Below are 20940 nucleotides of genomic sequence, written 5' to 3'. Positions count from 1 at the left end.
AAGGGGATGGGCCTGCTAGGCTACTCGCCCCTTTAAATGTCACCACCAAGTTCATCTGGCTCTGGAATGAACCCTAGTACATACTAGGGCTCCAGGCTCCCTTCCCACCTGTTGGAGCAGCGATACTGGAGGTGGTAAAGGATACACCTGGAGACAGCAGGATGCAGAGGGAAGGGCAAGGACCTGGGAGTTGGTGAACCATTTCTCTTGCTATAGAACAATGCTTCTTACAGAACTAAGTGAGATGACAGCGTCCAGCAGAGCTGAGTGACCCATGTATTTGTACACCCTGCTGTATTTTTCCCAGGCCCCCCCGCTCTGTGGTTCCATGTCCTGAGGACGTTCCTTGGGTCTTTCTAAGGAAAGTCCCTGTTCCTATTTGCCTTCTCTTCCATTTTCCCTTAATCCATTAAGGGCTGGCTATGTAATGTTTCCCACATTTCTTTCAATTAGGGATTCCTTTGGGTAAACAAGTGCCTATTTTAAATTGTAAATATAGTCCCTTGGGATTCACATCTAAGTATGAATTGCTTTAGAGATGTGGCTCCCTGCTGAGATGTGGAGTCTTTGAAAGGAAGAGGGCAAGCCTGGGGCTCTGGAGAGGAGGGGCCAGCTCTGGCCATTTCGAAGGGGCATCTGGAGATGCCCACGGTTCAGGCTTCCTTCAGCATGTGCTTGCGTTGGGTCTTGGAGCAGTATAAAAGCTGCAAAGCTCCAGGAAGCCTTCCCAGAGCCAGCCCCCGGCCAGTGAAGACAGAAGGCCAGGTGTTGCTGCTTTTGAAGCCAGCCCGCCACATTGCGGGACATCCAGGTCCCCCTGGCCCCATCAAATCTCTTTTGGGAATATTCTATCACACTGAGTTACAAGTGACTGATAACGGCCAGAAATGGGATGGCTGTATTCAGTAGATTAAAATCCAACCACTAAAGAGAAAGTTCTGGCAAGGGGCATGTCGAAGAGAGTCAGTCTTATTTCTGGGAACTCTTGAAATCTCTTGGCAGAAGCAGCCAGGACTGGTTTCAGAGTCTGTCCCAGCTCCATCACCTCTGGCCGCCTCTTGACTCTGCCCACAGAACCACTCACGTGCCCAAGGTTTATTCTGAAACCACAGCATTGCAGAGGCCAGGAGAAGTGAGTGTTGAGAGTTTACCTAGTCTGGTTCTCTCATTTTGCAGTCCAGAAACCTGAGTCCCAGGCCCAGGGTTCCACAGCGGCCACTGCTTTCTTGTAACAAATGCCTTTTACATTTTCCTTTCACCTCTTCTGCTTTAACCTATCATGCTTCCTGGGTCTGCTCCCTCCTGAACCCCCCCAGTGGCTTCCATGGGGGCAGAGCTCTGATCCTGCATAGCTGTGTGTCTGAGGGGGTCTGGCACACAGTAGGTGTGCAATAGATATTTGCTAAAGGATGACTCATAAGGCTATCAGCTGTCTTCAACCCCCCAGCTGCTGGGCCTCGCTTTGCTTCCCAGCCAATCAGGACCAAGTTTCAAATGGCTTCCTTTTCCCCAGCGCAAGGCTCCCTCAGAGACTAACCAGAACAGGTTGCAGCATCAGAAGAATCAAACTGTCACTGCAAATTTATTTGCATGAACTAAGGAAACTCCCCAAGCTCAGAGCCTGTGCCAGGGAGGTGGCAGAAGGACAAGCCACAGCGAGGTGTTGCTGCCAGATTCCATTCTGATCATGTCTGCCCAGGGACTCCAGAGTCACCAGAGGTGGACTGGCCCTGTGTGCTTTTGCAACCCAAATTTAACCTGCTGGTGTGATTGCTCCCTCTGCCTTATTGGAGTACCCAGTGGTGACTTTGCTACAGAATGTTTTTCTAAGCTCTGCCCCCTTTTTTTGTAGCTGGGCAGAGGTGTGTGTGTATAGACATGCACAAATATGACCTGAGAGCATGCATGTGTGAGTGTATGATTTTTCTCAGGCTGTATTAGCAGAGTTCCACAAATTGAGTAGCCTACAAAATGGAAATGTATATCATCTCACAGCTGTGGAGGCCACAATGTGAAGTTAGAGAGAGAGAGAGAGTGTGTGTGTGTGTTTCATATTATCTTTGGGACTCCAGGTCATATGCACGTATACTACTTGGAATATAGTACTTTAAGGGCACGTGCCATTTCATTTCTCTTTTGTGAATAGGGCAGACTTAAAACCTGTGCGCGCCCCCCCCCCCCCCCCCCCGCCCCCAGTTCGTCACAGGTGTGGTAGGGCACCTCATAATGAGGGCTAAATCTTGCTCCAGTTCTTCCTCCTCCTTCTCTCTCTCTCTCTCTCTCTCTCTCTTTTTTTTTTTTTTTTTTTTTTTTTTTTTTTTTTTTTTTTTTTGAGGTGGGGTCTTGCTGTGTTGTCCAGGCAGGTCCCCATGCTCCTGGGCTCAAGTGACTCTCCAGCCTCAGCCTCCCAAGTAAGCGGCGGGGACTCCAGGAGTACTTGAAGAACAAGGAACCGCACCCAGCCCTGGTTCCTCGTCCTTAGCACAGCAGTGCCATCCCATGGCATGTGCTTTTCCCTCTTTGTTGTCCTTTCGACTACTAAGTCTGAAGTAAACAGGCATCTTGAAATGCCTTTGGCTGCACGGTAGAACATTCCAATTATTCAGTTATTCCAAAGGGCCGCATGAAGTCTGAGCTTCCAAAGAGCTTCCTAGTGACTTGGTACTACTAGGTTAGTCTCTGAGCAACTCCTTGATATTGGAAATAAATAAATAAATAAATTTCAGCATATGAAAAATGTTGGTTAGGTGTTCTGAATATCAGTAGAGTTTCAGCTTCCTTTTCAAAGGGAGCCTCTGTCTGGGCTCCATCTACTCTGGTTATTCCTTCCTGGCTCCCCGTGTTACAGAGCCTCCCAACGTGCAGGCCACAGGGGACCCCTGCTGCTGTCTTTGACTGTTTATGCCACTTCACCCGAACAAACTGCTCCCAAACTGACCTCAAATTCCCTGGTCCCCACGGCCATGCATGGCATTAGTTGTCCTTTCCACATTCAGTTTACTGTAAATCTGTTCTGTCTCCTCCAAAATCTTACTGAAGGAAAGGAGCACCTCCTTTCTCATTGCACTGAGTTGGCCTGCAATTCTGACCTGACTTTCTAGTCAGCTGGGCCCTTAGATATGTCCCCAGCTTTCCAGATCAACCTAGAGCTCTAGGGAACGAGGTGGGGAAAACCTGGGGACGGGTGGGAGCCAGTGGGTGTCTGCAGGTAGGGGACACTGATAAACACCATTCCATGAGACTGAGTGTAGTGCTGGGGACTGAGTCTGTCATGAACAAGCAGGTGTCATCTTTGTGACACGCATGCTCCTATTTAAGGCAAACGCAGATCTGTTTTCTGGGTAGCAGAAGATTCTTGGTTAGCTGTGCAGTGGTGGAGACACCTCCCCAAATGCTCTTTGAAATGAGATCCCGCTCCTCTGACTTCAGGTTTACCTGCCCACCTCAGCATAGGCCATCATATAGACAGTTAAAATCTATCATACAGAGAAGCCATTAAATAGCATAAAAAGTGCTTATGAGATAATGTGGAGGAAAAAAAAATGGCCACCAAATTGCATATACTGTCTGGCTTTAAATATATTAAGTACGTATTTCTAGAAAGAAGCCAGTGGAGGCCAGACATGGTGGCACATGCCTGTGATCCCAGCTACCAGGTGTCTGGCATGCAGGGATATGAGTTTGAAGCCACCTGGGCAACTTAGACATTAAAAAAAAAAAAAAATGCAATGAGATATTAACTTCTTTCTCTTAGAGTGGAGATTGTAAAAACCATCCTGAAAAGTCTGTTTCACTGGAGATTTCTCCAGGATCTTTCAAATTTTTGCAGCCTCAGAACCACTGGGATATTAGTTCCTTGCTTGTCCCAGGGCCCATCTTGAGTTTTCAAAGAAGTGGTAACTGGTTCACGTGGACACCCCCAAGCTCCTGCCTCCCCGCTCAGCCCCGGGGCCTGACAGAAACAGGCTGGAGCTGCCTGCAGCAGGGCAGACTGCGGCCCTCCAGGCCGGGCCAGCTAGGGAGGGGCCAGGCCTCTCAGGGGGGTTAAAGTCCTTCTTGGTATGAATGGCCTTTTAGGGAGCAGAGGGAGGGCCGCTGATGACATCACAGTCTTCAGTCAGGAGACTCCGAAGGAATTTGTCCACTCCAGCCAGTGTGTGCACTGGAATCTGTGTGGAAAAAGAGGCAGTTCTGACCGAAGACACACACCCTTGGGCTTTTGCCCTGGGCAGGGTAAGCCACATCTGCTGACCTCTCTTACTGTCCTTTTCTTTCTAATGTGATAGGAGACAGTTCTTTTGAGACCCGTGTCTTTACAGAGGAGGGGATGCAGAGTGGTGTGATGCTGGACTGTGGAGGCCTTCTCTTCTAGAAAGTGGGCAGCTGAACTCAGATTGGCCATTTGCTGTGCTGCTGCTGCTTTAACTATTTATTTTTTATTACTATTTTTTGCAAATCATGTAAAACTCCCGGCTTTCCTGCTAGCAGGCAGAGGAAGCTCTGCATCACAGTGACAAGCTAGGCAAGTCACCTGTGGCAGAAAAGGCTTTGAAGACAGCGTGAGAGTGAGGCAGAGAGAATTTGTGTGTGCTTTTCCAGAACAGAATCTGCCTTATTAAGGGACCAGTGACTCCTTTGACTAGTTTTCTATTCATCCCCTTGTATGTGTCCAGGAGACTTGCTGCTACTCTCCATCTAGCCTTCTCTAGCCTTCTACTTCCAGGTTGTGAGATCCACTGTGTTCACAGGCAGACTTGGGGTTGCTGGGGAGGGGGTGCCCATGTGGGGACAGAAGGAGCACAGTGCCTCCTCAGCACTGTTCATGTGCACAGAGTCATCTCCGCTCTTGGACATAGAGGATTAACACTTCAGCACTCTTCTCTTTCCCCTGGGCTCTGCCTCAACATAATGGATTCTGCTGGGTCCACAGTGGCACCCAGCTTCTGTCCCAGCCATCACTGGTTGGCCAGGCATGAGCCCAAGATCCTGAAGTATTTTAAAACCAACAGGGATGTGACCAAGTTATAAAGATCTGGAGGTAGGCTTGTGTTTTCTTTCAGCAGAATCGGTTACTCCAGAAGTTTCAGGCTCAGGGACCAGAATTCCCTCTGTGGCCTTGATGTTGGTTTATTCCAGAGGTGGGAACTTCCCTGCAAAGTTGTGTCAGTGAAAAGGGACTTCAGTGACAAGAGCCTCCGGCAGCAACTCCCAAGGAGTCCTGTCTGTCTGAAATTGTGGGGGGCGGGGTCAGTAAACTTGCCTCTCTTTTCATTCAGGAGAACCCAGAAAGCTCCAGCCTCTCAACCACTCCCTTGGTGGGGTGGGTCTCCAAGCAGGGAAAGAAATAACCCTTTCACCAGTTGCCACAGCTAAGGCAACAGCTTCGTTCCTTTCCTCCCCTCCCCACCGCTCACCCCCACCACACACACAGTCTCCAGTTTCTTTCACAGAAAGCCCAAGCTGTAAATGTGTTAATCAACTCCTTGACGATTCCAGATGTGCAGCTTGACGTTTGCACTGGTGCCTTTTCGTCAGGGTGGGGAGGGGAGACTCCTTACCGTAAATGTGAACCACTTCCCTTCTTGGGAATGTGAGCCAACGCAGGTGAAGCCTGCTCCCCATGCAGGGGGTTCCAGAGGGCGTTCACCCCCTTGTCAAGCGGAGTCTGAGACACGAGTCAGGAGAGTAGTGGGACAGCGATCATTGCTCTGGCCAAACCCACAGAAGCGCTCCGAGAAAAGGCTGGGCCTCTTTGAGGGGGAGTGGGACTCCTGGCCACCAAAGAATTGGGGTTTCTTTGTAGAACTGGCCTAGTCACATTCAGTCGTAATGGCTTCATGACCCAGGAGACATTGTTAGTTTTAGTCAGGGGTCAGGGCGCTGCCTGAGCCAGCCTGGTCTAAATTTAGCCTGCAACTGCCCAGGAAGGCTTGGGGTCTGAGACCTGGCCGCCTGCCTTCCATCAGTCAGGAGGGGTCTCTGGCGTCCTTGGGGAGGGGTTTGAGCCTGGTTTCCCACAGTCTGCACAGGCCCTTGGTTGTATAGGCCGGAAGCAGCTCTGCTGGGGGTGGAAGAGGGAAGGCTGCCTAGGACTGGAATGTGGCTCCCATTACCCCCAGGCCTCTCCTCTACACTTCCTTGGAAGCAGCATTCCTGCTCTCTGTGCTTCAGGGTGACCAGAGAGGCCACTGAGTCCCACCCCTTCTCCAGCCAGCCATCTTCCAGCAGGAAGGACCAGAGGAGCTGCAGGCCAGCCAGCCTGGGGACTTGGGTGGCTTCAGCTTTCTTCATAAATTCTTTGCAGTCTGCACTGCTAAACCCCATTGACTAGGGCCAGAATCTTCTTTCCAGTTATGGCTTCCTTCCGCTGTTTGTGCTATTCGTTCTTTTTATGTGAATTGGTACTTGTTCCCTTCAAGCCTGTGAGCTCCTTGCTGGGTTAGGAGGCAGTCACTCAGAGCTTTGGGGAGACGCATGGCCCCAGGAATAGGACATGATGTAGGTGTCACGCAGGTTGCCGAGCATCATCCCTATCCGGTTTCACTCCTTCCTCCATTGGCCTTTGTGACATCTGGGTCCAGAAAGTGAAGAGTCCAGGAAGAACAACTCCGGCAGTGGCCGTGCAGGGCCCACAGGGCCAGTTCTTTGCTGGATGGTGATTGTGCCCCGTGTGCTAAACAGGGGACTTGAGAAAATGAAAGAAAGGGAGGGTCATAAGGAAAAATGGGCATGTTCTTTGATTTCCCAGCCATGAGGAAGCTTTATTTTATAGCTATGCCTCTGTTCCTAGGCCAAGAGTGAGTGCATATTTTTGATGGAACTTAAAAATAACTGGATTAAAGGATCGGGTCATCTATTACCTGGGGAAAGCATTTCTAATTTAAATATCATGGCTTTAGTAGGAAGTAATCTGGGTTATTCAGAAGTGAGAGGCCTGGCTGTGCAGCGGGTGCCTGATGTTTGAGCGATTTGGGTCACACTGTGCATTTAGGCTAGGAACCGGGGAGGTCGGGTCCTGGTGGGGAAGAGGGAAGCTGTGAACCAAGCAGGTATTCAGAGTGGGTTGGAGCGTCAACTTCTTCCTTGTTCTTGTGGGAAAGGACACTTTTCTGGTGTCTGGACCCAGCCAGACCTGCTAAGAACATTCTTTCTGGTAAAGATGTGCCTGGCTGCAGGCCCAGGTTCCCTGAGGAGAAAGAAAGCATGTCAGTGCCCATTGCCCAGCGGAGCAGGGGCCAGAGCTTCTAGAATCTCACTTGTACCTTTGATTCTGGTCTTGGTGGGGAGTCACATCCCTTTCCCACTGTGATGTGGGATCTTAGTATTTTACCTCTGGGAGGTTGTCAGAAACCAGAGCATCTAGTTCTGAGGATAACCCAGAGGGTGAAATGCCTCAGACTGTGCAGGAAGTTTCTAGCTGGAGGGCCTGACAGGCGGTGCACAAGAAACCGAAACTGGGTCTCTAGGGAGCCTCTCTGCTTCACTCTGAATAAAGAAGAGGGTTATTGACTTTTTAAAGCCAAATTCTGAGTCTCACATCACCTATAGAGATTCAGTAGAGCAAAGATCAACCAAAAAGCCAAGTAAATATTCTTTCAATCCATCAATTCTTAACATTTCGCACATCATTTGGGTAGCCCCCAACATGGGGAATACCTTTTGACATATTGAAATAGAATTAAGAACTGACCTTCAAATATCTGTTATGCCACTTATGAGCCAGGTGTGATCTTAGGGAAAAGTCTATTTCTTGAAACTTCTTATTCTGAAGTCTTAAAGCTGCAGTAAAATTCTTGCCTTTCCCACGTGACACAGGGGCCCTGTTTTTTTGTGTCAGCTGAGACTATGTATGTGCGTGCACTGTGGAAGGATAAGCTATCAGACTTATGTCAACAACTACATGGAGCTATGACACTCAGTGTCCCCAGGACAGGCTTGCTACACAACCTCATTCACTCAGACATACATGTGGCTGCTTGAGTCCTGGGCATGGCAGGTTCTGTTCCATACTATGTGTGACATCACCTCTGCTTCCCATGTGACCGGATCCCCAGGTCTGGGTGGATCTTACTATTGCACCTTTAATATTTGACTTTTAAGGACATTTTACAAAATTATTCACTTTGCATTTCCGTAATTGAATTTAGATTCAATTAGGAAAAAGTAACACTTAAGGATCTGGGGGTGGGGGAAGATCAGGGAGATTAGACTTTTATTAGACTTTCCTGGGTCTTTTCCCTTTAATCTCCTCATGTTGACTGCTTTTCTTCTTGAAGTTAAAACTTCACCATTACCTATTACTCTTTCCCCCATTCTTTATTTAATAAAATATTTATTATGGGAAATTTACTCCTCAGTGTAAAATTGTTTAATAATAATGAATATTTCCATTGACCATTTTATCATTTTCACAGTACTTTTAGATACATTTTCCAATTTAACTCTGAAAAAGATTTAACACTGCTTAAAGAGGATTTAAGAGATATTTTTATTAGCCCTGCTTACAAAGGCTTTCAGAAATACTATCATTAGCACTGCTTACAAAGTTCTGTTCTCAGGAGAGTTCGATAATTTTCTAGAAGAACTTTTATAGTAGAACCAAGAAATAACCCCAGATTTCTGGTCCTTAGATTCCATACTCTAAATTACCACATTTTCTGCATCACTTAGATGACGAAAGGAGACCTAGGCATCTGTGTTGTCAATTCACCCAAGCTAATTTGCTTTATATAGCTATTTAAGCACTTTTTAGCAAATTAATAATGGCTCTAGGTGCAAACAGGTTATCAGGTTATACTAAAAGCAGGTCTTAGGGGCTGGGGTTGTGGCTCAGTGGCAGAGCACTTACCTAGCACGTGTGAGGTGCTGTGTTCGATCGTCAGCACCAGATTAAAAAAAATAAACAAATAAAGTTATAAAAACTTTTTTAAAAAATTTAAAAAGCAGGTCATAGACTAAGTTCTGGTACTCACAACACTAATATTCACTAAGTAAAAATTTGTAAAAATAGGAATAAAAATCCTCCCCAGTCTCAGCTTTTTGAGATTAAAGAGGCTCTTGGCCCCACCTTGAAGGAAGGTCGATATGGCAGTTTTCACAAAGGCAGGATGCTATTAGTGGTTAGCGGGTGCTAAACAATTTGAGTCCTCTGAACCTCCAACATCAGCCCTGAAGTCTTTATAAACCTGGACTGGATTCACCGTCTTTAAATAAAAGGGTGAGGTGTTTGTCTAATCCACAAATTTGAACTCCCATCAGTTTCATCCACCTCTGACATTCATTATGCTAATTGACAAGCCACTAATTTCACTAATGGAAACCCATTTCTCACCTTAATTATGTCAATTAGCAAAGCTTCAGGGGTCCTGGAGAGTTAAAGGGGACTGAAATCCTGGAGGAAACCACCTACGGAGCGTGGGATTTCTGATTAGATCCTAGCTGACTACTTCTTGAGGGTCTATTTCTAGTTTAGTTAGAATGGTTGTCTGTCCCGGAATGTAATTTAAACTAATTTCAGAAACACATAGCTTCATTATATTGTCTCTGCCCAAGTGTTTTAAAGTAAATTGTAGACATCCTAACCAGCTGTTAGCTATTCTGGGCCACCAGTAGGAGGGCAGGTGTTCTGTACCATGGTATTAGGGCTCCACCTGGAGGGGTGGCCGTGGCAGGCAGAGGATCTCCCACAGCCCTCTAGGCACCCTTGTTTTAGCAGCACCCTAGTTTGTCTTTGACCTTAGAAAACCCAATTTGGTGGTTCTGTCACATCTTCCTCTTTTTTTGCATTGGGGCAGTTTATATCAGAAAGGACTTTCCAGTCAATTAAATTTAATTTCAATTTTATCTGCTTCTGGAATCGGGTTCTCTTTATCTGAAGCATGGGGAAAATTCTGGTCCTTCTTATCTTCCAAGGGAGCAATAAGCATTGGCTGGTTTAAACAGGACATCATTTAATGTTGCCAGGTCCAGACTTCTGCCCAATCCAGACACGTGGGATTTCCAGTCCATTTCCATTTACCTGGTGTAGTTACTGGTGACTTTCATCACTTCAGGTCATCATGCGTGAAGGTAAATTCTTCCTGCCGAGAGGAGAATTCAAGAATTTGCTCTGGTTCGAATTGTTGCCTAACTTCACAAGAACTCAGGACCTCTGATACATGACTGAATCAGCACAGCAGTGCTGTCTGTCTTGTTAAGTACTTTCCTGCTTAGGGGCCAGAGCCAGTGACTCCCAGAAGTTGTTGGTATTGAGTGTCAGGAAGAATTTTCTGAATTTATGGGAAGTACAGGACTGGACCCCAGTTATCTCAGAGGAAGGGAAACCCCTTTCCTGTTTATACCTTCCAGTGTCTAGATAAAAGGAAAAAAAAAAAAAAATGTATTGGAAAAGAATCATCTCAAGTTGTAATGGGACACCAGTCTTAGATTTTTAACTAGCAGCAACATATTTTTAAAACTTTCGTTTGACAGATCACAGAAGATGTAACTACTTATCATTTTGTTGTTGTCATCATTGAGACATAATATTTATACGTCTTTCTGGGGTGTATTATGGTAATTCAACACACATATACATTGTATAATAATCAAATCAGAATATTATGCACTTCCATCTTGGGAATTTCATATACTTCTTATTATATCTGACTAGATAAAGACAGTATTTTTGACACTGAAAAAATGTACCACCAAATACTCTTCTCAGATTAAAAAAAAAATCATATGGGGACAATTGTTTCTAGTTCAAAAAGAATGCATTGAAAGAGTCGCTATAAACTTTGAATTCTAAAAAGAGCAAGCTGACATATATCTGCTCATCCATGATGGAGCACTTGAACGGAGGGCTTTGGGGCAAAGGGGCAGGGCTGATGTCAGGAGATGGGTCCCGACACTGCTATCTCTGATCATCAGCAAGGAAATGCGGAGAGGCAAGTTCTTCACTTTGTCTGACTCTAAGTCAGGGGTGTGCTTCTTGGGATGCTTGGGAAATCCAATTTTTCTTAAGTATTTGTCTCCTGAAATTTATTGTTGCTACTAATTCTATTGTGGCCCTGCAGAATAAGCCTCCTGCATGTTGAGTGAATGAATTCATGAATAAATGAACTGTAGAATTAATTATTTGCCTTTTAGCTTTCTTTAATATCACATTGTCCTCCCTCTCTTCCTCAACTATTCTAAAGTGTTTTATGTGTCAGTAGAGCAGTGATGTTTCAACCACATTTGAGTCCCAGTAGCTTCCTGCTGTTTCCTAACCCCACCCCACAAAGCTGAAAGAGATAGAAGGAAAATTGCTTTCCCATGAATTAGCTGGAATTAGGGGTGCCATGGGCAATCTAACCTGTGCCTCTCTTTGTTGGTCTGTTTGTTCCAGTAGTAACTATATGGAGCTGGCTTGTTTTTACTGAATTTACTTGAAATTAAATGTCACCCAATATGTTTCAGGCATTAAGATTTTCTGTAATCCTTAGTGACTTATGAGAAGTTACAATTTCCTTACCAAAACACAGTTTAGCTCAGTGGTTTTATTTTATTTAAAAAAACTTTTCCCCCAGTACTAGGGATTGCATCCAGGGGTGCTCTATTAATGAGCGACATCCCTGTTCCTTTTTGTCTTTTATTTGGAGGCAGAGTCTCCCTAAGTTGTAGAGGCTAGACTCAAATTTGTGATCCTACCTCAGCCTCCTGGGTCTCTGGGATTACAGGCATGAACCACTGTGACCAGCTAGCTCAGTGGTTTTAAAGGGGCAGTAAAACCTTCTTTGACATCTCTTTAGTTCATTCTAAAGATAAAAGAACTGCTAGTTATAATGGTTATAACAAACAAATAAAGACCAAACCAAGTCTGGAAGAACATCAAAGATCAAAACATATTGACAAAGAAGGAATAGCCATTATTTTTGCCTCTTACTGGAGAAAAAAAATATGCTAACTTGACTGATTTAAGGAGATTGTGGTAAGTAAAGGGGTCCCCAGTTCCTGGATGATCATGAGAGTTTTGCAACACTGGGCATAGGATGAATGTCCAAGCTCCGAGACCCCATGAAATAAAGCCTTAATTATCCACCTTCCTTGGAAGAATTTTGTAACTAATCCCCTGAGAATCATCATAAGGTGGTGTTTTACTATTACAGTCTAAGCCTTTAAAATTGTTGAAAACTTAAATAGATGAAAATTAGACCATTTGACGATTTTGCATTGTACCATGTCAGTAATACCAGGCACGCTATAAACTTGAGCACACCCTAGGAACCAGAGCTGAGCAAGGCGTTAAGGAAATCCTTGAGGGGAACTCAAATCAAGTTCATAATTTATCGCTTGAATTCTCTGAGATAAACAAGAGTCCTTTGATGTGGAAAAAAAAATTATCCCGAATTTGAAAAATTACTCTTACTAATAATGCCAAATAACCAAATTGCATGAACTCTAGATGGAGAACTATGATGCATTCAAAAACATTAAGAAGACATGGTTTTCTTAGTTAACCACAAACTGGAGATATCACATATAAAGCATCTTAGAAACTAGAGGGAAGGCACCAGGGTGACCAGCTTTCCAAGCAACACTCGACTAAGGAGTATTGTTTTGATGCAGCCCTGGAGAACAGGGCTATGTAGTCAGTGGCTTTGGTTGTGGTGTTTATAATGCACACGCTCAGTTGTGGCCATGGCAGTGGGACCCTGCAGCCGAGAAGGGCCATTGAAGGGATCTACTGTTTTCTAGTATTTTATTATGGAAAGATTTTCCAAAAAGTTTCTTGTCTCCAGAATAATTGCATTGCATCTGGCAGACTTTAGAAGACTTACTCATGCAAAAAGACCTTCTTTTTATAATCAGGGACATGTAAATAGTCCTATCACAAAGCCTGTAGTAGTTTGCTGTGAACTATTTTGGAAAACTGTGGTATACCAATTATGTAACCTCTTCCACATTAGAAGATAAAATTTAAAAATGGAGCTGGCACCCATTGAACACCCAGTAAACAAGATGGACTCTGTAAATCTGAGAGGGCCAGGCACCCGTTACCATAACACAGTTAATATCTGAAGAATTACCAGGAGGGAGAACACCACTTAAGAGAACTTGCCACTCTTGTTTCATTTTTCCTTCCTGTTGGTGATGAATGTACGACTCAGCATTCATATCCATAAGAGAAGCTATATTTAACCCTGACTTTTGTTTTCTCCTTTTATCCTAGAAGCCCCCCCAGCTTCCTGAAGATGATATCCAGCTGAAGATCGAGAGAGACAGCTGTCGTGCCAATCTCCTGGAGCCTGCTCCCCACACTCTTGCCCCAGATCACCAAAACATGGAAATTGAGGTGTCCGTTACAGAATGTAAGAGTGTTCCTGGAATCACCTCTACCCCCCATTCCATGGACCACCCCTCCCCATTCTATTCCTCCCCTCACAATGGCCTCCTCTCTGATCACCATGAGTCACTGGATAATGATGTGGCCAGAGAGATCCGATATCTAGACGAGGTGCTAGAGGCCAACTGCTGTGATTCTGCAGTGGATGGGACGTACAACGGGACGTCCTCCCCAGAGCCTGGTGCAGCCATCCTGGTGGGCAGCCTAAGCCCACCAGCCCACACAGCCACCCAGCTGGAACCCAAGGAGGGAGCCGCGGGCAGGCCGGTGCCCCCTCACATTGAGCTCAGCAGGAGCCCCTCTGACGCCATGGCAGAGGGGGAAAGAGCAAATGGCCACGCCCCCGACCAGCCCCGGGATCTGCTAGGGGACAGCCTGCAGGCACCTGTGAGCCCCAGCTCCTCCACCAGCTCCCGCTGTTCCTCCCGAGACGGGGAGTTCACGCTCACCACCCTGAAGAAGGAGGCCAAGTTTGAGCTGCGCGCCTTCCACGAGGACAAGAAGCCCTCCAGGCTCTTCGAGGAGGACGAGCGGGAGAAGGAGCAGTACTGTGTCAGGAAGGTGAGGCCCTCGGAAGAGATGCTGGAGCTGGAAAAGGAGAGGAGAGAGCTCATCCGGAGTCAGGCGGTGAAGAAGAATCCCGGCATCGCAGCCAAGTGGTGGAATCCCCCCCAGGAGAAGACCATCGAGGAGCAGCTGGACGAGGAACATCTGGAGTCGCACAAAAAGTACAAGGAGCGCAAGGAGAGGAGGGCCCAGCAGGAGCAGCAGCAGCTGCAGCAGCTGTTGCAACAGCAGCAGCAGCAGCCCCCCCCACAGCTCTGCACAGCCCCCACTTCCTCTCATGATCGTCCAGGCGGGACTGAGAATGCAAAGGAGGACATTGTCACAGAGCAGATTGACTTCTCTGCCGCTCGCAAACAGTTCCAGCTGATGGAGAATTCCAGGCAGACGGTGGCCAGGGGCCAGAGTACACCCCGGCTGTTCTCCATCAAGCCTTTCTACAGGCCTCTGGGGTCCATCAACTCCGACAAACCCCCGACCATCCTGAGACCGACTTCTGTCGGGGTAGCTACAGAGGACAGTGGCGTGTCGGCAGCCAAGGGGCAGAAAGCCCCCTGTGTGCTGGAGAGCCAGTCCGCAGGAGGAGGCCCTGGCAGCACCGCCCCTCAGGGAAGGGAAGGGCCCTACAGCGAGCCCTCCAAACGGGGCCCCTTATCTAAACTGTGGGCCGAGGACGGGGAATTCACAAGCGCCCGGGCCGTCCTCACCGTGGTCAAGGATGATGACCATGGCATTTTGGATCAATTCTCAAGATCAGTCAATGTCTCTTTGACCCAAGAGGAGCTCGACTCAGGTTTGGACGAGCTGTCGGTGAGGTCCCAGGACACCACAGTCCTGGAGACCTTGTCCAACGACTTCAGCATGGACAACATCAGCGACAGTGGGGCCTCCAACGAGACAACCAACGCCCTCCAGGAGAACTCCCTGGCCGATTTCTCTCTGCCTCAGACTCCACAGACAGACAATCCCTCCGAGGGCCGAGAAGGCGTCTCCAAGTCATTTAGCGATCATGGTTTCTATTCCCCCTCTTCCACCCTGGGGGACTCCCCGTCTGTGGATGAGTCCTTGGAATATCAGGCTGGTCTCCTGGTGCAGAATGCCATTCAGCAAGCCATAGCTGAGCAGGTGGATAAGGCTGCTCCCCAAGCCAGCAAGCATGGAGCAGAACAGCGGAGACCCGACCCAACCCTTGAGGAAGCTGAAATCAGGGCTCCTGACCCAGAGAAGCCCCAGAGCATGTTTGAGCCACCCCAAGTGTCCTCTCCTGTTCAAGAGAAAAGGGATGTAATACCAAAGATTCTGCCTGCGGAGGACAGGGCTCTCAGGGAAAGGGGGCCCTCCCAGCTACCACCGACTGTGCAGCCCAGTGGCCCGGTCAACATGGAGGAGACCAGGCCCGAGGGGGGCTATTTCAGCAAGTACTCAGAGGCTGCTGAGTTGAGAAGCACAGCCTCCCTTCTGGCCACTCAAGAATCCGACGTGATGGTTGGGCCTTTCAAGTTGAGGTCCAGGAAGCAGCGGACTTTGTCCATGATTGAAGAAGAGATCAGAGCTGCCCAGGAAAGGGAAGAGGAGCTGAAGCGGCAGAGACAAGTCTTGCAGAGCGCACCGAGCCCCCGGGCCAAGAACGCCCCATCGCTGCCTTCTAGAACCTCCTGCTACAAAACCGCCCCAGGTAAGTGGAGGCTGCATCCTGCCTGTGGACGCAGCAGGAATCTGTTTCCAGCATGTGTGTTTCTGTGTGGAGCCTCTGCTGCGCGTGTGGCAGGGGGGACTGGCATGAGGCTTTTGGCACCAGGAGCGTCAGAGTGTCCTCTGGAAGCACATGGAGCCCCATGGTGTTTCCCACTTCCCAGCAGAGCGGTAGCTTCTTGCTTATTGTTCCACCTTGACCTTGGTTTATTCCACAAGATTGTTCTTTTTTACTGGAGGGGCTGCCTCTTGGCAGCGGTCAGGTCGTGTATGACACAGAACCCGTCAGGGTGGGCCCACGTGTGGACTTGTGTTGTCAGTAGCTTGACCGTCAGTGACAGGAATGAAATTAAACCTATTCCATTTGGGGGGATGTGTCCTACTAACCCCGGTGGGGTGCTGGGTCCCTTCCTAGCAGTCATACCCGTGACCCAGTGTTGCAGATTGACCCATGAAGGATGTCTCTGTCCATCTTCTATGTGATTGGGTTTGACTTCCCTTACGTCACCACAAACCAGTGACCGGTGTAAACAGCACGATGACATTTTGGTCAACAGCAAACTGTGTGTGTGCCTTGTTGGTTCCATGAGTTTCTATCACCTGATGATGTCGTAGCCGTTTCTCAGTGTCCGGACCCTCTATGGTGTTCACACAGGGATGCAATGCTTCACAGCGTCTTTCTCAGAATGTGCTCATGCCGCCCCCAACCATGCACAATGCACGACCGTACTTTGGAATCGGGAGTGGTCTCATGTTTTTGTCATGGGGCCTATTTAGCGGGGTTGAGTTGGGTAAAAAACTGCAGTCCCTATCTCAAATAACTGGTGTGGATGTTTGATGTTAATTTAGGGTAATTGTGTTATGGATGACATTGTGACCAGTCGTTTTTTTATTTCCCACGGGAATTTGATGGCACTTGGGGACCCATGCTGTTTATCTTAGAGAAGAGCTGCTCCGATTGTTACTCCATGACCCGTGTGTCACCAGTCCATGCTGAGATAAGTGCAGACGTTGATAAGTACAGCATGTGAAAACTCCTGCAGCAATTTGTTACCATCCTGAAATCAAGTGTGGGATTTCATATAAGGACTGGTGGGGAAGGGACATGATCCTTTGCCAGAGATAATTTAAGAAGCATTGCTTTAAAGTGTGATTGTCCCATCCAGATCTTAAGTCATCTTGATGCTTGGCTTCCTTTAAATCTATAGTGACACAAAGTCACTCTTATTAATTTTTAAATTCTGAAACCATCTCAGACCTAAAGAAAAATTTCTAAGTAAAGTACAAACGTGTTTTTATTTTGAGCCATTTGAAAGTAAATTGCCAGCGTGATGCCCCATCACCCTCAATTTTGTAAAATGCCCCTCAGTTTGGACCTTTCCTATGATGACATTCAGGTTGTACATCTTTGGTAGGAATGCTATATATTTGGTGCTGCATCTTCACTGTCTCCAAATAGGTAGTACTTGGTAGTTTGTCCCATGATAGGAACAGGTTTTAGCTCTGATCATTTAATATCCTTTTTGATCTCTTGAGTGAGGGAGAATCTGTAAGGTTTCTACACAATACAGCTATATTTTCCATTTCCTTTGTGGGGAGATTCTTTGAAACTATATGATCTTTTCCCCACTCCTATCAAACGTTAAATCTATTACTTATTTATTTCAATATGGTCTCATGGAAAACCATTACATTCAATAATTCAATAATTTATCATCTATTTCTTGTTTTGTTTTGGTACTAGGGATTGAACTCAGGGGCATTATACCACTGAGCCACATCCCCAGCCCTTTTTATTTTATTTTGAGACAGGATCTCACAATAAAAATTAGGGACTCACAATGTTTCTGAGACTGGCCTTGAATTTGCAATCCTCCTGCCTCAGCCTCCTGAGTTGCTGGGATTATAAGAGTGTACCATCATGCCCAGCTCATCTCTCTCTTTTTTTTTTTTTAATTGTTTTTATCCTCAGTTTGTTCAGAAAGATCTCACAGGAGTCCTTTCAGGCAAACCTCAGTGTCCTTTTGAGATGTCTTTATTATTCTTTGAGCCTCAATTTTTAGCATCACAGGATGCTCTAGTTTCATCTTTTAATTTTACAACCCTGAAATCAGTCATATCTTTAAAGATCACTTGTTCTCTTTTTAGCAGAGAATGGTACTTAGAAACCAAGTTCTGGGTACCCAGTTGCTTAGTGGATTGCCACTGCTCAATGGACAGAATTAAAGATTATCTATCTATCTATCTATCTATGTATCTTTATCTACCTATCTTTCTGTGAAACCATAAGTTCACCCTGAGATCTTTTAATTCTATTCTAGTACAAGGTTCATTCATGTTTTCTTCCTTTCCATATTTATAACCTCCTTAATAACAAAATGCTGTTTCCAATCATCCTCTTATATGTTCATTACTTGGTTAATCCCCCACCCCCAGTATGTAACCAGTCTCCTATTTTCCTCTTTAAACTTGGGTACCAACATCACTTTCTGGGTGGCTACTGCTCACCCCTTTGCCAGCACCTCTTTGCCCCCTTGGACTCTAGCAACCCATACTGGGTCATTGCCGCCCCCACCACCTGTGTTGGGCACATCCCACTAGACCATCGTAGCTTCTCCCACTCGCACTGCAAGCACAATGTTTTTCAGTTCCACCTAATGACTGTTGGACTGAATTGTTTAAGAAGGGAAGGGAAGAGAAGGAGGAGGAGGAGGAGCACAAGGGACCTCCTTCAGATCATGGCCACAGAGCCAGCAAAGTGCTTGAAGCAAGGAAAACTTTCAGAGAGGATTTTTGTCCAGGCTTAACACTGACAACTTATCTTTTGCAAAGATTCTTAGTGGTCAGGTTCACTTAAATTTTTTATTATAAGCTGGCTTGGTGCAGAGATGGCAGTTGAGCCTCCTGTCCTGGAGAAGTCTTTGTACCACTTGGTTACAGCCCCAGCTGGAGAGTCAACTACCTGAGTTAAATGATACTAAAGGAGCCTACAGTCCCACTGATGAAGGAAAATTCTTTGAGCACCTGGACTTCTGCTCACCTGGAAGGCAGGTACCATGGTTCCCCTCCACCTACCAGTTAGAGCTGGCTCTGCCTCCTTTTGCGTTATTTTTCACTGGAGAACCTTCTCTGATGTACATATGCGAGCATTGTATTTGTCTATTCAGGCTGCTGCAATAAAATACCATGGACTGAGTAGCTTATAAACAGCAGAAATTCATTTCTCACAGTTCCTAGAGCCTGGGGAGTCCAACATCAAGGTGCCAGCAGATTTGATGTTGGGTAAGGACCCATTTCCTGGTTCATAGATGGCACCTTTTCTTGGTGTCCTTGCATACTGCAAGGGAAGAAACCAGCTCTCTGTGACCTCTTCTGTAAAAGAACTTGTGTATTCATAAAGGCTCAGCCCGCATGGTCTCATCACCTCCAAAGGTCCTCATCTCATTGGTTATTAGGTTTCAGCATATGAATTGGAGGGGGTGGAGCACAAACTTTCTGCTCCATTTCTTAATTGAACACTCACCATATTGCCCCCCAAATTACTTCTAGCATGTAAACAATTGCCTGATGTAGACATTTCTCTTAGTTCTCCTACCTGCTGTTGTCTGTCAGGCTTTCCCATCAGGATTGAGTTTGCCCTAAAACAAGTCAGGGCCTAATGGTGCCACCTGGCATCCAGCAACCCAGCGCTACTTTCCCCAGAGCTTCCCTCTGTGCTAATGCTGACCTCCTTTCCCGTGTCCCATCCCCACAGGATTGATTTTGGTCCCTTCAGGAAGATAGTGACTCATCTGTGGAAGTCTGTACTCTCCTGCTTGTCACATTGAGCACAGCCACCATCATGACGTGTGTGTCCCTTGTTCCTTCATGTTTATCTCTAGAACATTTAAAGAAGATACCATGTCTTCCCAGAAAATGGTGTGCTTGGAAACCTTTGCAGTACTGCTTGCCAACCAACCTCCAAGTTTGTGATCAAGGAGGAAGCTGACACATGAGTCTGAGCAGTCAATCTGAACAATTCATGGCCAGGGTCAGGACTGCTGGCTCTAACTTTGGTTTTGTGGATGAGATATTCCTAAGTCCCTACCGCACTGCTTCACACTTCCTGCCAGAAGAAGTGACTCAGCTGGTTTGTTGTGTGACTCAGATTGATGATTCAATATTAAGTGATGAAAAATATAATTTCTAACTTCTGGTAGAAATAAGCTGGAATCCTAAAACCTTAAGGCAAATAAAATTCACTAATATCAAGATGTGATAAGGAAGAAGAGATGTTCTAACCCTTCCCATTGGTAAATTATCTAGACATGAACGCTATTCCCTAGTGTCAAAAAGATTTGCTTTTCACCTTTTTTGTTTTGATTCTTGCCTTTAAAAGATGGAGAATGATAGGAGTTCTGTTTTGAAAAGAATATAGCCATTTTCAAAGACTCATTATCTGGAAAGACTACCTTGTTGGTTCTTACCTGATTTTTAAAGGAAGGAGAGGCACTGAAATAGAATTGGAGTGACATTTGTTCATAAAGAAGTGAACAAGGTGTACAGTCCCTGCTCTGAGGGAACTTTGGGTTCAGTAAGGGACATGAGAACAACACAGCAGCTTTCTGTCAGGGAAGCATGGGGACCTGTAGGAGCACAGAACAGGAAGACCACCGCATTTGGAGGATAGGGAAAGTCTTCTTTTCTTGGGGAAATAACCATCTAAGCTGAGAATTGGAGGCAAAGAAGTCGGGTTGAAGGGGCTGGGGGAGGTTGCTCCTAGAAGGGTTCAAAAGGAATCGAGAACTTGGCACACTTGAAGTATTTAAATAAGGCCAAGGTAGGCTAAAGGAATAGATTCAATCAAAACCAAAACTGATTTGGAGCCAGGTAACAAAGAGCTCCGTCAGTCACTTTAAAGGTTTTAGACTTGAAACTTCATTCTGTGGTCAGTGGAAAGCCTGTGAGGGCTTTCCAAGGGCTAATTGACTCACACATCTCGGAGCCGTCCTGTCTTCATCCATGAATTGATGGACTAAAAGTCTTCCTGCTTTAATGAGTGCATTACATAGGGTTGGATCAAGCTCTTCCATTTCCCAGTTCTTCTGAAGTCATGCCACCATCTTGACAAACTCCCTGTTTGTTGAGAGTTTGCGCATGTGCGCCCTCTGCTGATGGTGCTTTGAAGTGGAGAATAAAGAGAGCAACTTGGCATCTGCAGGATCCCTATTTCAAGGGGAGACCCACACACTGCTGTAAAACGTCCTTGAGGAAAGAATTGGGGGAAGAGGGGTCTCCAGCCATTTGTATTGATGTTACAGTTAACGTCATGTCAG

General features: G+C 46.4%; 1 protein-coding gene across 7 annotated transcripts in view; it reads left to right on the top strand.

Moving 5' to 3' along the window:
* Positions 1 to 20940, top strand: part of Palm2akap2 (PALM2 and AKAP2 fusion) — a 457266-nt gene that overhangs the window by 413210 nt on the left and 23116 nt on the right. For 5 of the 7 annotated variants that reach the window (XM_047523747.1, XM_047523751.1, XM_047523749.1 and 2 more), the window contains one exon: positions 13196 to 15608. In XM_047523747.1, coding sequence (XP_047379703.1) covers positions 13196 to 15608 — 2413 coding nt within the window. Of the gene's footprint in view, positions 1 to 4138; positions 4234 to 10049; positions 10069 to 13195; positions 15609 to 20940 lie in introns of those variants that run through there. The other 2 variants (XM_047523752.1, XM_047523753.1) reach the window with 2 other exon arrangements.

The sequence above is a fragment of the Sciurus carolinensis genome, chromosome 14 (genome assembly GCF_902686445.1).
Source record: "Sciurus carolinensis chromosome 14, mSciCar1.2, whole genome shotgun sequence".
Taxonomy (NCBI): domain Eukaryota; kingdom Metazoa; phylum Chordata; class Mammalia; order Rodentia; family Sciuridae; genus Sciurus; species Sciurus carolinensis.
The sequence above is the reverse complement of the archived record's forward strand: the minus strand, read 5'-3'. Positions and strand labels throughout refer to the sequence as shown.